The sequence below is a fragment of the Equus przewalskii genome, chromosome 20 (genome assembly GCF_037783145.1).
Source record: "Equus przewalskii isolate Varuska chromosome 20, EquPr2, whole genome shotgun sequence".
NCBI classification, from domain to species: Eukaryota; Metazoa; Chordata; class Mammalia; order Perissodactyla; family Equidae; genus Equus; species Equus przewalskii.
The window spans coordinates 23744705-23758864 of NC_091850.1; the positions used below are offsets into that span (position 1 = coordinate 23744705).

Below are 14160 nucleotides of genomic sequence, written 5' to 3' on the forward strand. Positions count from 1 at the left end.
TACTGATTATGGCTTAGCAACTTGCTGGGAGCTGAAGGAGGATAAAAAAGCTAAGACCTAATATTTATCTTACAAAGAACTCTTATCTTCCAAGAAGTACACATGCACGTAGGGCAGTGTATAATAAAGCATGAACACTGGGAAGCTAATGGCAGGCGTTATCCGAGTATTTCAGGCTGGAAAAAAGTCACTGTGAAGTCCAGATTTTGAGATAAGCGAACACTGTTGTTGGAATTATCAATAATATGCATTATCTACACTTTATTTTGTGTATCTAGGGAGAGATGCAAAGCATTGCACTCACAGTATCTTACTCTCTTGTTTGTCTGTTAAAAGACTCTGGGAAGATGTTTTCTCTGTACCTCTGTTTCTTCTTGTGTAAAGTGCATAATTCCACCTGCCTTCTTCCTATTTCAGAGAAGCAAGTAAGAGGATGCTTGGCATTATCTGGAGATTAGTGCTGTATGTGAGTCAGGAAGGGCTTACCACTAGTTTGGGAGCAAGAGAGAGCCAACATAAACACTGCTTCCTTAAAAGGGATCATAATAATCTGTGCTTACACACTGAATCATTTATAAACAGTAGACTGTCAAGAATTCAATGTCAGCTTCAATGTCAGAACCCAATGTCACTGCTGCTCTCTAATGCATGTCCAAGGCTCAAGTTCTTTGTAGTAAATAAATGCTGCACATTCTAAGACACCATCCCCTGAACAGACACACTGCCCTTAGGTTGCACTTATTTCAGCTGTATTGTCAGCTAATGAGCCCTTAAGGCTGAAAAGATCTGATGAAATAGAATGCTTAAAGCTGAGAGGGTCGTTCAGCTCTTATGGGGGCAGTGATGGGTCACAGGCAGGAGTGGGGCTACTATTCTTTTGGCAGCTGAAGTGCCAACAGGATAGCACAGTGATGACACAAAGATGTCCTGTGATGCACCCCAAAGCTACAGCATACTAGTCCCACGACCTGAAGTTAAGATTCTGTAGAAGCTTTTGGGAAAGACTGTAAGAGTTCATACTTAGCAATGGACAAGAGAAATTTCTCCTCCTGAATATCTTTATCCTTCCCCTTTCATAAATGGCTGCTGAAGGGCATGGAGGTACTCTGTGGTAGCCAAAGAGTAATTACAATATTGGGGAAAGCCTTCCTTTTTTTTCTTTTGTATGTGTGTGTAAAATCCAACAACTATTCATTAAGCACTTGGTGTATGCCACGTACTTAGCAAGTATTGTAGGATACAAGGATGTATAAGATACAGCCCCTATCCTTAAGGATAGTACATTCTATCAAGAGGGAACAGAAAGCACACAAAAGTCTCCATTAGCTTGAAACAAATGACATAATGATATTAATGTCCAAAATAGAGTTGAGTATGGGCAATTTCACACAGTTCAATCTAATACTTATTGGAATAAAATAAGAACCATGAGAGACTACAATAAACACTATGGCGCCAGATACTATTGTAACTACTTTAAATATGTCAACACTTGTAATTCTCACAACAACTTTAGGAAGTAGCTACAATTAGTATTTCTATTTTAGGGATAAAAACCAAAACAAAACCAAGGTACAGAGCTGTTATGAAACTTAGATTGGATCATGCAGGGGGTAAGCTGAGGAACTCGGACTTAAATGGAAGCTGTCTTGCTCCAGAGGCTGAGTTCTTCAAGCACTGTGCTATATACTCTCTCTCCTCAAGAGGGAGAAAGAAAAGGCTACAGAGATTGCAGTGTGGAAGTACGCATTCTCTTGGGGGAACTAGGAAAAGCTTTGTGCATAAAGTGATATTTGAAATATGTCTTACAGACAAAATCAATGAAGGATTATTCTTGACTGGTAGGTAAGGAGAGGAAATCTCTGGTGAAGGGGGTTAAAACCAATGGATATAATGAAGCAGGAATACATGGGTATACACAGGACACAAGGAAGGTAAGACTAGGAAAGCACATAGGATCCATGTTGTGGAATTTCGTGAATGCCAGGGAGATGAATTTACTAGTAATTTAGTAAACAGCAGGGAGCTACTGAAGATGGTTGGGCAGAGGAACCACTGGATCAGAGGTAGGCAGGAAGGATGAATCTGGAAGAGAGAGTAGGATGGCTTGGAAGAGGGAAAAATAGGAGGTAGGGAAGAAAAATTAGGAGTCTAGGGCAGGAGTCCAGCTAAGAACATGTGATAAGGACCTGAACAAGCAAGATCACGGCTGCTATATTAAATTTTTGTCTCATAAAAGTGTTTTTTATTGAAAAGTGAAAGTAACTCATGATTGTGAAAGAAGTTGTTTGTGAACTTACGAAAATTTAAGCAATTCATTTGCTGTGCCCATCTAAGGTAATAATCTTTTGGAATCCTTTCAAAACTTAACTCCGACCTCAGTCGTTGATATTTATGTTCAGAATGCCTGTTTTCATAAAATCTTGGACTAATTTATGCTCCAAAGGGCAGCCAATGAAACTCCAATATTTTTTTTCCAGTTGGATATTCATTTTATTTTGAGGTGGAAATGTCATTGATCATAAAATTTATACTTTCATAGTAATATGAAATAAATTCAGTGAAAAGGAGTGACTTTAAAAAATGAGAGGAAAAATCCCCCTCAGAAAGATGTGTAATCATCTAAAAATTTCTCTATGTGTTTAGTAAGTCATATGGATTTGGCCTGAATGCCATCAAATCCTCTGCCAATAATCAACCATGAGAGAGAAATAAAATTATTGAAAACACACAAAGAACATCGAACCACAGCACTCTAACTGAGGCCTCTGCCTTCTTCAGGAGTACTAAAAATGTTTTACTTTTCTCTAGAAGATTCTAACCATTGTCATCACTCTCCCCAGCAACAAAAAGCAGCTTTCTTTGTGGTAAGTTTGTACTGTTACTTCTTTAAAGCATAACAAAAGATGTCTGTATATCTCTAAACTGTAAACTCCCTCAATAGCATTCTTATCCAGAATGTGGGTTTTCTGCTTATATTTATGCTTTTGCATAGGTGAAGTATGTTGCTACCCATGTGTGTGAGCTGAAACGTCTTCATGGGATTACTAATCAAAAATAACTCTTTCTTTCTAGAAAATATTTCTTAAGAATCTACTCTGTGTAATGTATGTTAGCATGTGCTCATTAACACACAAACTCCCATTCACATGGAGTAGGCCTCTTCACAGAGAGCAAAGCCCTGAGGGCTTAGAAAATGGGACAGATACTTTTTGCTAAGGGAGAGATCAAAGTAGGGGGTGATTCTTTAGGTGGTGCACTGCATGGGTAAATCTTGGTCTGGTGTTACTGCAGGCTTTTCTCCAAAGTTGCTGATGCTTAGCAATGCTATGCATGAACTGGGTTAACTAAAGATAAATGATGTAATGAAGTCATGGGTTCCAGCGTTGTTTCAGGGCAGGATGTATCAGCCTGTCAAAGCTACTTAGATATAATTAGATTTACGATTTTCACCTAAATTCAGTGGAACCTGGGGGCTGATGGATAAGGTTGTCCACATAGCTAGAATGTGCCTACATGACCAGCTCACTACAGGAAACTTTGGGCTTCCTGGTACTGAGGTGCTTGGCAGGCACGTGGGTAGTGCTTCCAGACCTGGAGACAGAGTGCAGTCTGACTGAGCAGTGGGTAGACAAAAAGGCCTGCACTTGAACTCTCTAGACCCTGGTCAACGCATACCCCTCTTCTCCTGTTGCTATGCAGTATCCTTTGCCTGTAAGAAAGCTGTCCTGGGAGTATAAAGCATTTGATTGCTATGAGTTTTTTCAGCAGTGGAACACTTAAGGTGATTAATGTGTAATTAACACAAGTGGGGAGATCTAATCCTCCATGAATGGCCCCTGTGAGCCAAGAGGCTCCATGATAACCAGGGGTGCTGGTGGGAATTGTAAGTGTGGAGAAGGGTGGGTAACCACGGAGCTATTAAGAATACTTCCATTTAATTAATTTATTTGCAACAGCATTTATTACTTATTGTGTTCAAGGTACCATTTTAGGTACTGCAAGTTATACAACTCTCAATAAGACACAGCTGTTCATAATCCAGATGGGGAGATAAGAGAAATATGCAAGTAACTATACTCCAAAGCAGCCTTTAAATATATTTCTTAAGAGTGGAATGAAATAGCGTGCCCTTTCTCATAGATGAGCACGGAAAGGGAGGGACTGCTTCAGGCCAAGACTAAAAGTGTTTTGGCTGAACCTTTAAGTATGGGCAGGATTTATATTTACAGAATGCACAGTGAGGTGGAAGGAGGATAGTTCTAGAAGGTGGGATGACATGAGCAAAGTCCCAGATGAAGGGAAGCACAGGTCCCTGGGGAGTAGTGAGGAGTCTAGACCTACAAGCTGGGGTGAGATGATCAATGGTGGATTTCAGTGTCTTGGGATATGTTTGCACTTTAAAATTTAGGCAGCAGGGAGGGCAATAAAGATAGTTAAGGTTACTTAGAGCAGAGGGATATGGTGGGTTCTTAAAATTGTTACTGGCAAAGGAAGATGGATACAAAGAAGGAGAGATGGGGTAGGAAGTAGAAGGAGAGAGGAAAGAGATAGCTACTAAGGGGTTTTTGCAGTAGTCCAAGGATAAAGTAGAGGTGGCCTGGTGGGGGTGGTGGCATTTACTTATGTTTGGTCATTTCTATGTAGGACTTGCTTGGAGAGGGTTTTTATTTTTTTCTTCTATGGGGTTTTGCTTTGAATCTGAGAATTTAGAAAAGTGCAAATAGGAAATGTGTAAAGTATAACTGTGTGTTGACAGGACATTTCATGTTGAACATTAGCTTTTCGTGTAAAATGATCTCCTTAGGGAGAATATGAGCTCCCTGATATCAGGACAACATCTTACTCATCTCTTTCTCCCCCATGGTGCAGACCTGAGTGCTGGGTGCATAGCAGAGTTAATATTTGTGATACAGACAGTGTATACAGTGACACACTGAGCACTAAGTTCTGTCACATCTCAATGAGATGCTTGGATGACAAAGATGGCCACATATCCAAGTACATGCACTGTGGAAGGTGCCCAATGATACGGACACATCCATTGACATGGGTTGCTTTATCAAATCAGTCCTGGGCCAGAGGGCATGTAACTTTTGATAAGGAGAAGCAGGAAGGAAAGGATTCTTCCTTGTGTGGAGAAGTCAGTGTCTGTGTGATATACTACAGATGAAGGATAATTAACGAATATTCTTACTTATCACAAAAAAACAGAAAATCAACGTACACCAAATGACTGGCAGGAATTTCTTCAACACATCCACCATACCCAGAGGTTATATTTTTAACAAGGCCCAACATTTAGACACCTCAGACCCAGGACCTGACAAAGAACATGGCTTGGGGAAATCATACTACCACTTTGGGGGAAAGTGGAGTGGAGTGTATTGCGTGTGCATGCACGCACGTGCATTTGTGTGTGTGTGTGTGTGTGTGTGTGTGTGAGGGTTCCAACGTGGAAGGGAGCATGCATCATTAGTAAAACATTCATAACTGATTCCTTCTCATTTCCTTACAGAAAGTAACAATAAGTCACATCATCTGCTGTGTGAAGTGTTTGGAATATACTGGCTGGGATAACAACATAACTAAACAACTACTCCTGTTACAACCTCTCATGCTAATTAGGGAGCAGATTAACATGTCAGATGTTTCTAAAACAGGAGAGTTGTAAAGAGTTTGTAGTCTGGCACAATTGATAAGTGGATGACATTTGTTAGAAACAGCACCAACCCTCCCTTTGAATCACCTCTGAAGAAATGATATTTGCATCTCACATTAGAAACTTACTCTGCCATTTAGTCATAAAATCCAAATTATGGTTTCATGAGACCAGAGTTACCAAGGAAACAGCAATGGATTAAACACAGGTATACTGTCTTCCCTTCCTTTACTGTATAATCTGGGCTGTAGAATATTCTTCAACTGATGAAAAAAAATCCATCCCTGGCATTTAATTAAAGGTCCTTATTATGTGATCAGGATTTTTTTAGGTAATGTGAGGGATTCAGAAGAAGCATAAAACATGGGCTTTGCCTTAAAGCTCAGTATAACTAATTAATTCATGAAGTCCACACAACTCATTGAGTTCTGCACTGGTGCTAACATATACACTAAGATGTTGTGAGGTAAATGCTATCACAGGGCCACAGACAAAGTTCCATAAAAACACAGGCAGAACAAGTCTTTGGGCCTGAGGATTTGAAGAAGCTTCCCCACAGAGCTGATGTTTGAGCTCACTCCTGGGGATGAAGACGAGATTGTCAGAGGACAAGAGGGGGAAGCACAAAGGCATTTTAAAGAGAAGACAGAGCTGTCGTGAAGGCAGAATTTTGGAGCACAAGGTGATTTGGTTGAAGAGACAAGGCTAACTGTCTGTCAGTGTGATCCCTAGTTAAAAAAAAATACCAAAAAAATGATGATGATATAATACAGGATTTGTAAAAAGAGGCAGGTTCTTAAATTCAATAACTAATTGTTGGTTCACAATAAATTATTTCACAGTTTTTTTCCTTTTCATTAATTTGGCCTTATTTACCCCCTAAGGATAAGCAAATTAGAGACATAAAGCAGCAGCCTAGCAGAGAAGTTGAAAAAGAAATTATGAAAAAATTTTTTTTGCTTGCCTGTGCAATTTCAGCCAGTCATTCATCTATCACCATACCCCAAATAAAACAGAGAAAGGACAGTACTTGAATTACAGTAAAGCATGGACAGTATTGCTGAAGGCAGAAAAAGGACTGAAATTCTTACTTGTCCGTAGGCCTGGATTAACTCTTTGCAGACTCTGGGATGCTCTGCCAAGGGTAGCTGGTATGGCTGGAACAGAAAGAGACGAAAACCATTAGTCATCTCTATAAAAACAGTCTGATGTGACCCTGTTACAATCTAACTTGCAAATGACAAAATGTGACCTGGCCCAACCTCACAAGAATTCTCTCCCTCTTTCCTTTCAAAATTAAAATTATACCTACCCTCTAGAAAGAATTCATAAAGATCAGAGAAAATGAAAACCTTCTGGTCTTAGTCATCTCTGGTCTCATGCCTAGACACAGTCAAGACAATGAAAAAATGCCTTCCTACATCATTTGAGTCCAAACTTGAGTCTTAGTTGTGAAACAAGGAGGAACATAAATTCTTTTTTAAAATAGTATTAAAAATAATTCGGTCAAAAAAGTTTACTCTTAGAAATAAACATGTGAGCAATCCTGGGAGTGGCGAAGGAATGAGGGAAGTGAAAAGCTGGACAAGAGGGATACAGAACTTAATGATGTGAGATGAGCAATGAGTCATCTATTATAAAAGCAGTTATAATTTTATTGATAATAGGATTAGGTTGCATTAAAAACAGGAAAAAGGGAAAATGATCAATGTAGCTGTCATTGAACTGTTGAACTGGGTTGCTTTGCAAGCATCTTTAACTACAAAAGCATGCAACTATTATGCAGCTTGGTGGAGAAGGGGGTTTCTCCAGGATGCTCCACATCAGATCATGTTATCTCCAGGTTATTCTTAGAGAGGCAGCGTGGTCTAGGCCCACAATAAGCACTGAGCATTACCTCAAGCAATGAAACTGCTAATGCTTTTGGTCCTTAATAGAGACCCACAGTAACAATGCGAAAAAATCTTCCTTTGATATGAAAAAAGGAACAAAATGAAGATGCATGGGGAGTGAGCTGGTCCACTCCCACCTCGATGAATTTCACAGCTGGGCGAATCCTCTCTACTTGTCCTGATTCACTTTTCAGTCCTTTTTCACTAACTCCTCCCACCTAGCTAACCCATAGGAAGCAGCTGTTGGGTCTGGTGTTCATCCTACCGAACCCAACAGATGATGTTAAGATCCTCTTGTTAAATGCTGCAGAATTCTAACTCTTGTAAGTTTTTTCAGACTGGACCTATCAGGGAGAGCAGAAAGGAAAATTGCATTTTACGAAAACTCCCTAAAGTCTGCTCACTTCTTTCATGTCCTACCCTTTTATTGCTACCATTATCTAGACGCCCCTCCCCAATTCCTTGCTAGAAATCAGAGAACACTTTGTTTTATTACCCCTTGACCTACGTTGGGAACTGAAGCATCCCAACTGTGAATGATCTTTTTCACTGACAACTATATATGCCTTGAGAAAGCTTTCACAGCTCAAAGGAAGAGGGAAATTAAGTCAATCACAGGATGGCACACAAGCAAGTGTGTTATTTTGGTCAAAATTATCCAGCAAGTTTGTCTCAATTTTCAGCTTGAAACTGAGAGCCCTAACGGACACCAATTTCCAGACTCAGATCAGCAGTAAAGTTGATGAATTTCTGCAGAATGATGACTGAAATGGAATGTGGGGGTCAGTTATGAGGCCCAAGGGGAGTGCACAGAGCCAAACCTCAGGCCCAGAAATGCTTGGGGAGCCCCGGCCACCCTTGACTCTTCACAAAGCAGGGTTTTGCTTTCCTTGCAGACAGACATTTGGTGATTTCCTCTTTATCATGGCAGGACTTGGTAACATTTTTTTGAAGCAAAAAGCCTTACCCTCTACAATATGTGATGAATCAAAACATAAAAGGAACAAATGGCATCTTTGGGGAAGAACCACAGATTTATGCTAGTGTCCAGAGGGTGCTGGTTACACAATTAAAGCACAATGAACAAAATTGTGCCATCTTAGCAAATGGAGGTGACAGGCTCAGTTATCAATTTTAGTGTCAAAGCTGTCTTTAATGTCTAGAAGTGCTGAGTGATGGGGGAAACAAATAAAGGGTGACAATAAGCAGAGAATAATGACTCCAATATATTTACACAGGGGCTTTAAATACTGGCATTATAAAATGAATTAGCTACAGCCCCTGGTTCCGTGAGCCCACAGCTTCTGGGCAGCAATCTATAAAGGAAGGAGGGGTCCAGCACTGGAGGAGCAATGGAGTGGCCCTTAACAAGTCTGGGCAAGTTCCTGAGGAAGGTGACTCCTTGAAATGGGTGCTGAATGTGGGATGAATGAGCAATGAAGAGGAAAAGAAAGGGTGCTGGAGCCAAGGGAACAACAGCAAAGGTGAGAGTTAAGACACAGCCTGGGAAAGGAAAGAGCTGTGCTCTATCGGGAGTGGGTGGAGCACAGTTGGGCCGGGACGTGTTGAGGAGGGGAGAAGTCGGGGCACACAGGGGATGGTCTCTCCAAAGAACTTAGTTTTGTTCCTGCCAACACTGGAGAACTACGGCTTTGCAGTGCCCTGGGGCAGAGCTCCCCATCGTGGACCTGCCTGAGAACTAACTGCTATCTACCCTTTCCTATTATGTCCAACCTTGCACTCAACTTCCCAGCTGTGGTATATAAATGGACCTCAGTTTCTCTGTCTGTAAAATGGGGGCAGCAACAGTATCTACACATGTAAGGTTTAAATCAGTTAGTAGATGCTCTTTACTAAATAAACCCTATATTCAGTCCTTAGTGAATGTTAGATATTCTTGTTGTTATTGGTAGCCGCTACCCTGAAAGCAAGGGCACATATTTCCCCACAGAGAACTTGACAATGTTTTTACACAAGACTTTGTATGTTTAGGGCTTTGCACATATAAGGACAGGATGCCGTCCTAAGCCAGCAAGACCGCCACTATTTGGGTCTACCTGTGCAGGCTGTATGCAGGCAGTGCGGCTCTGGGGAAGTGATATCAGTGGGTGGGGTATGGGAATCTACTTGTGTCAAAGATTCAGTGTGGGACTAACATACAGTCAGTTCAAGTTCTTGTAAGTTGGTGAGTTCTCTACTCTATTAGTAAGGGAGCTAGAGGGGGAGAATCAATGTTCTGGCGAGTATCGTAATTTACCAGTTGCACAGCAATGGCATTTAGAACCAGCCCTGAACAGATGGTGCAAACACAAGTAAGTAAAACAAGGTACTGCAGATGGCAACCATTTTACACAATGGCAGGGGATCATATGCAGGCACACGATGGCATCTGCCATAAAATAAGCATGGTTAAGGTTAGCTATCGTTATTGCTATTAGCTTATGGTTATGATAAGGATAATGATGATATTGTAACTGTCATGAAATCTTTATTTCAAGACGCCTTCTGAGAGGTTTTGCTCTGTCCCTCGGACAGGCTAGTTGCCCTCCACCCAGCAGCCCCAGGACACTCCTACACCCCTTGCCGTAACTGCTTCTCGGCCTGTGCCCAATGACAGTGAGCTCTTGAGGCAAGTACCGCTGCTTTCATCTTTGTAACATCTGTTAGGAGCACAGGGCATGGCACCCAGTAGTAGTAGAATAATAAAGTTTGCTAAAGAAATGAAGCAGATGAAGATGAATTACAGGTGCTTTAGATACTGGCTTTGGGCTAAATGGGAATCAAATGCAATAGTTTATTTTCAGCAAATTGTGTCTCCCCTTGGGAATCTGAAGTTTGCTTGACAACTTTTCCTGTCTTTTTGAAGTCTGTTTATCCTTGACCATAATCCAGAAATTTTCCCTGCTGGGATTTCAAGCTCTATAGCTCTTTCCAGACCCACCCTTGCCTTTCCGTCAATCTATGATCACCACCACTGAACAGCAGTCAGTTTAAAGACATTATCTCCCTCCAAACTGCCCTTGCAGTAAGGCTCAAGTTCAAGCTCACCATCTGGTCACATGGATGCCATGCCCTGGATTATCTTGCTGCCTCTGAAGGGGCTGGTTGATGGGAAAGTAAAAAAAAGTGTGTGATGTTTATATCTCACATTACTGTGCACTTAAAATGCATGAGGTGCTGTACTAAGCACATTTTATGAATTTTCTCATTTTACCCTCACAAAAGCACTCTGAAGTGGGTATTATTATTAGTTACACTTTATGGATGAGGGATCAGAAGCTCAGAGAAGTTCAGTAACTTGTCTAAGACTACCCAGCAATTACATGGCACAGGCCACATTTGCACTGGAGCCAGATTCTGACTCCACCGCACCCTATAGTTCCCCAAACTTGCCTGATCATCAAGCTCTTCTGTGGCATTTGTTAAACATACAGATTCCAAGGCCTTGTCCCAGATTTATAGAATCTGAATCTCTAGGGCCTCGTCAGTCTGTATGTTGGCAAGATCCTGGGAATCTGTCTGTTTGCCTTGCATGCCCCTCCCCTAGCCAGGTGATTCTTATCACAAGACACGTTTGGTCTCTCCTCCACAGCAAGGAGGAGTTCACTTGGAGTAGAGAAATATTTGCTGAACATCTCCCTTCATTCATCTTTCTAACTACTGTGATATACCAAAGTAGGGTAGGACTCAAGTTGGTCAAGATGAGAAAATAGCATTCACCAGAATGTGCCTGATGACTTTAGCAAATTCAAAGGAAGAAGCAACACTGTCTATTAAGCTTTTTGAAAAGAAAAGACACGTTTGGGAAACTCTTCACTATACACTACATTCTTGCTCTGGTCAGAGTCACTGCGTCCTCTGCAGGCTTCATTTCTAGGGCCTCCCCACTAAGTGCCCAAAGCTGGTGCTCAGTAGGAGGCACTTGCTAGAGCACATGCTGATTTATCTGAAGGCTGCAGACATCCTGGAGAGTTATAGGGATGGGGCAAGGCTGCTGAGGCTTTGGGCAGGAATACCCTTCAAGGGTCAGTTAACGAGGAACCAGGTAAAGCTCGTGACACTCTGGCAGCCAGGCCTCCTCCTTTTGCTCTGTCACGGAGTGATTGTTGCACAGTAGATCCTGGGGCTGCAATCTTCTTCTCTGTCATGGCTACCCCCTGGCACACCAAGTCCTGGGCCTGAATGCAGTGACAACTCTAAGCTGGAATTTCCTTTCTTTTGTGGCTAACTGGATTAATTGAATTCCCATCCACAGTTTCTCCTGCACTAAAGTGTATTATCTCGAACACATTATGACTCTTGGCAGCTCTAAAGAAGAGTGTGTAATCTGAACAGGAAATCTTTGGACCTTTCAAAGAGACAGTATTACCTCCCCAGATCTCCATGGGGGAGTGCATTTCTTCTGTACTTGAACAGCAAATCGTAGAGTACATTATGTGAGATAATTTAAACAAACATACAAAAGGAACCATGAAATGATGCTGGTAGTTTCAAACACCAGCTTTCAGTTAAAAAAGCTGCTTTACAAACCATATACAGCAATTTCGGAAGAGAAACCAGCATCAAGAAAAGAAGCACATGCTGAAATAAATCTGTAGCAGCCATATTTTGCTATAAATGGATTTTGAGAGTAGCTGGGCCTCAAGTTAAGAAGAGTTAATGCTCAACAAGAGACCATAAAGACCTTCTTTTCTCACAGGTCTACCTCTGGCTTAGTGGACAAATGTGGAGGTTTCCTAATAACTTCAAGCTTCACATATTCCTTTCCTGTTTGGCAGTGCTCTCCTTGGTGAGTTTTTTAAAAAACATCCTCCTGACACAAGCTTATGCACGTACTAAGGACATCTGTTTGCAATTAAGGACAGATGCTAGGGGGTGAGTTTTCAAATGCAGCCCTTTGGGTGATAAGGCCAGTTAAAGGTGTAGTAACTTAAAGAGTACACAAGGCGTACTAAAAGGCGTACTAAAAGGAGCAATTAAATGAATGCTAGGTTTCAGCTGGCTTCCATCTTCCTCCAGCAAAGCGTCCCAGCAATTCCTCCAGCTTTCCTTTCCAACTGCTACAAGAACAGTGAAACACCCTGCCCAGCTAGCTGCCCCTAAAGCTGCTTTTCATTATGGAGAACAGCAGGGTGTCAACACCAGGCAATGGGCAGTAAGCCAGCGCTCTATGCCATGTGATAGGAGAGGCCCAGAGTAATCACAGTCACTGTTTGCTAAGAGGAGCAAACAGAATCACAGGTTGGCACTGGGCCAAGATCGATCCTAGGTAGGCCAGTCAGGGGCCCAGGACTGAGACCAGAAGGATAGACGAAGAGTATTAAAAAGTCAGACCGCGGTGTGAGGAGAAGGGCAGAAGTGTCTCTTCCCTTACAATGGTATCTTAGATGTCTTTAATACCTGTGAATTCACTCATTAAAGCAATTGAGTCAGACTGATTTAATCAAGTCCAAAGCTCAGATGGTGACTCATAGATGGTCACCACTGTGCTAGACCTGGCACCTCTTCCCAGCTCTGTGTTCAGTGACATCATGTCATAGACATGAAATCAGCCATAGTGGGAATATTTACACCATAAAAGTTGGCAAATGCTACAAATCAAGGTTCTCTGCAATCTAAGCCTGTGGAAACTCCATCTGCCTTTCAAGATCAGTTTGAGTGTCTCCTCTTCCATGAAGTACCCCAGTTGGAATCCATCTCTCCGTCCTTCAAGCTTTCACAACACTTTTGTTTTTGTAAATATCTGGACCATGACACTCACTATTCCCTGCTCACTGTCTCAGTGATCTGACTTGCCCAATGAATTATAAACTCCCTGAAATGTGAAGTCAAGGACCATGTCTCATTCTCCTTTTGATCTACCATAGCATTAGCACAGTTCCTTAAATATAGTGAATGCTTGATACATATTCATGAAATTACTGAATCTCTCACTAGAAAGTCGTTCAAGAAAAGTGGTGAAGCATCATGATTTTACTTATATTATTATTTTGAATTTATCAGACATTTGGTGGCCTCTGGAGTCATTGAGACTCACTGCACAAAAGAAGATTCTAAAGCCCATCATTAGCTCCTGTAAGTGTCCTCCTGGAACCATGAATGCTCAAACTCGAGGCAAAGTAGGCATGTTTTAACTCCTTTTCATGGTATCTAGTCCTTTGCTAGTGTTCTATGAGGGAAAGAAATAATGAAAATAAGATTGTTTAATTTCCTCCCCTGCCCTCCTGACACCTGGATGGATGCCTCTGCCTGGCTTTGGTTACAGTGGCGAGCCAGTCTTTTGATATTTAGGTAGACAGTACTTGCTGCCCGTTTATTAGGCTGAGACTGGTAGTAGTGACTCAAGTCCTGGGAACTGGTTGTTTTGGCAAACTCATCGATCTTCTTGTTCAGACCAGGCAGCATTTCAGAAGCACAGCATGTGAAGGGTGTCCTAAAAAAGCAAATATTTTGCCAGAGGTTTTAAGGTGTGTTTTCCCCTCTCTGGGCAAAGCATCTTTTATAAACAGGTTGGTCTGGGCCCCTGCCACTCTGCCTCTTGTTTCCAAGCTCCACTTATCAATTTCCATGTAATATTCCTTGAACAAAATCCTGTCCCCTTGGGAA

General features: G+C 41.7%; 1 protein-coding gene across 4 annotated transcripts in view; it reads right to left on the reverse strand.

The window, feature by feature from the left end:
- The window catches only part of GHR (growth hormone receptor), a 245081-nt gene that overhangs the window by 65703 nt on the left and 165218 nt on the right, over nt 1-14160 (reverse strand). For all 4 annotated transcript variants that reach the window (XM_070587653.1, XM_070587655.1, XM_070587657.1 and 1 more), the window contains exon 3: nt 6754-6819. In XM_070587653.1, coding sequence (XP_070443754.1) covers nt 6754-6819 — 66 coding nt within the window. The remainder of the gene's footprint in view (nt 1-6753; nt 6820-14160) is intronic.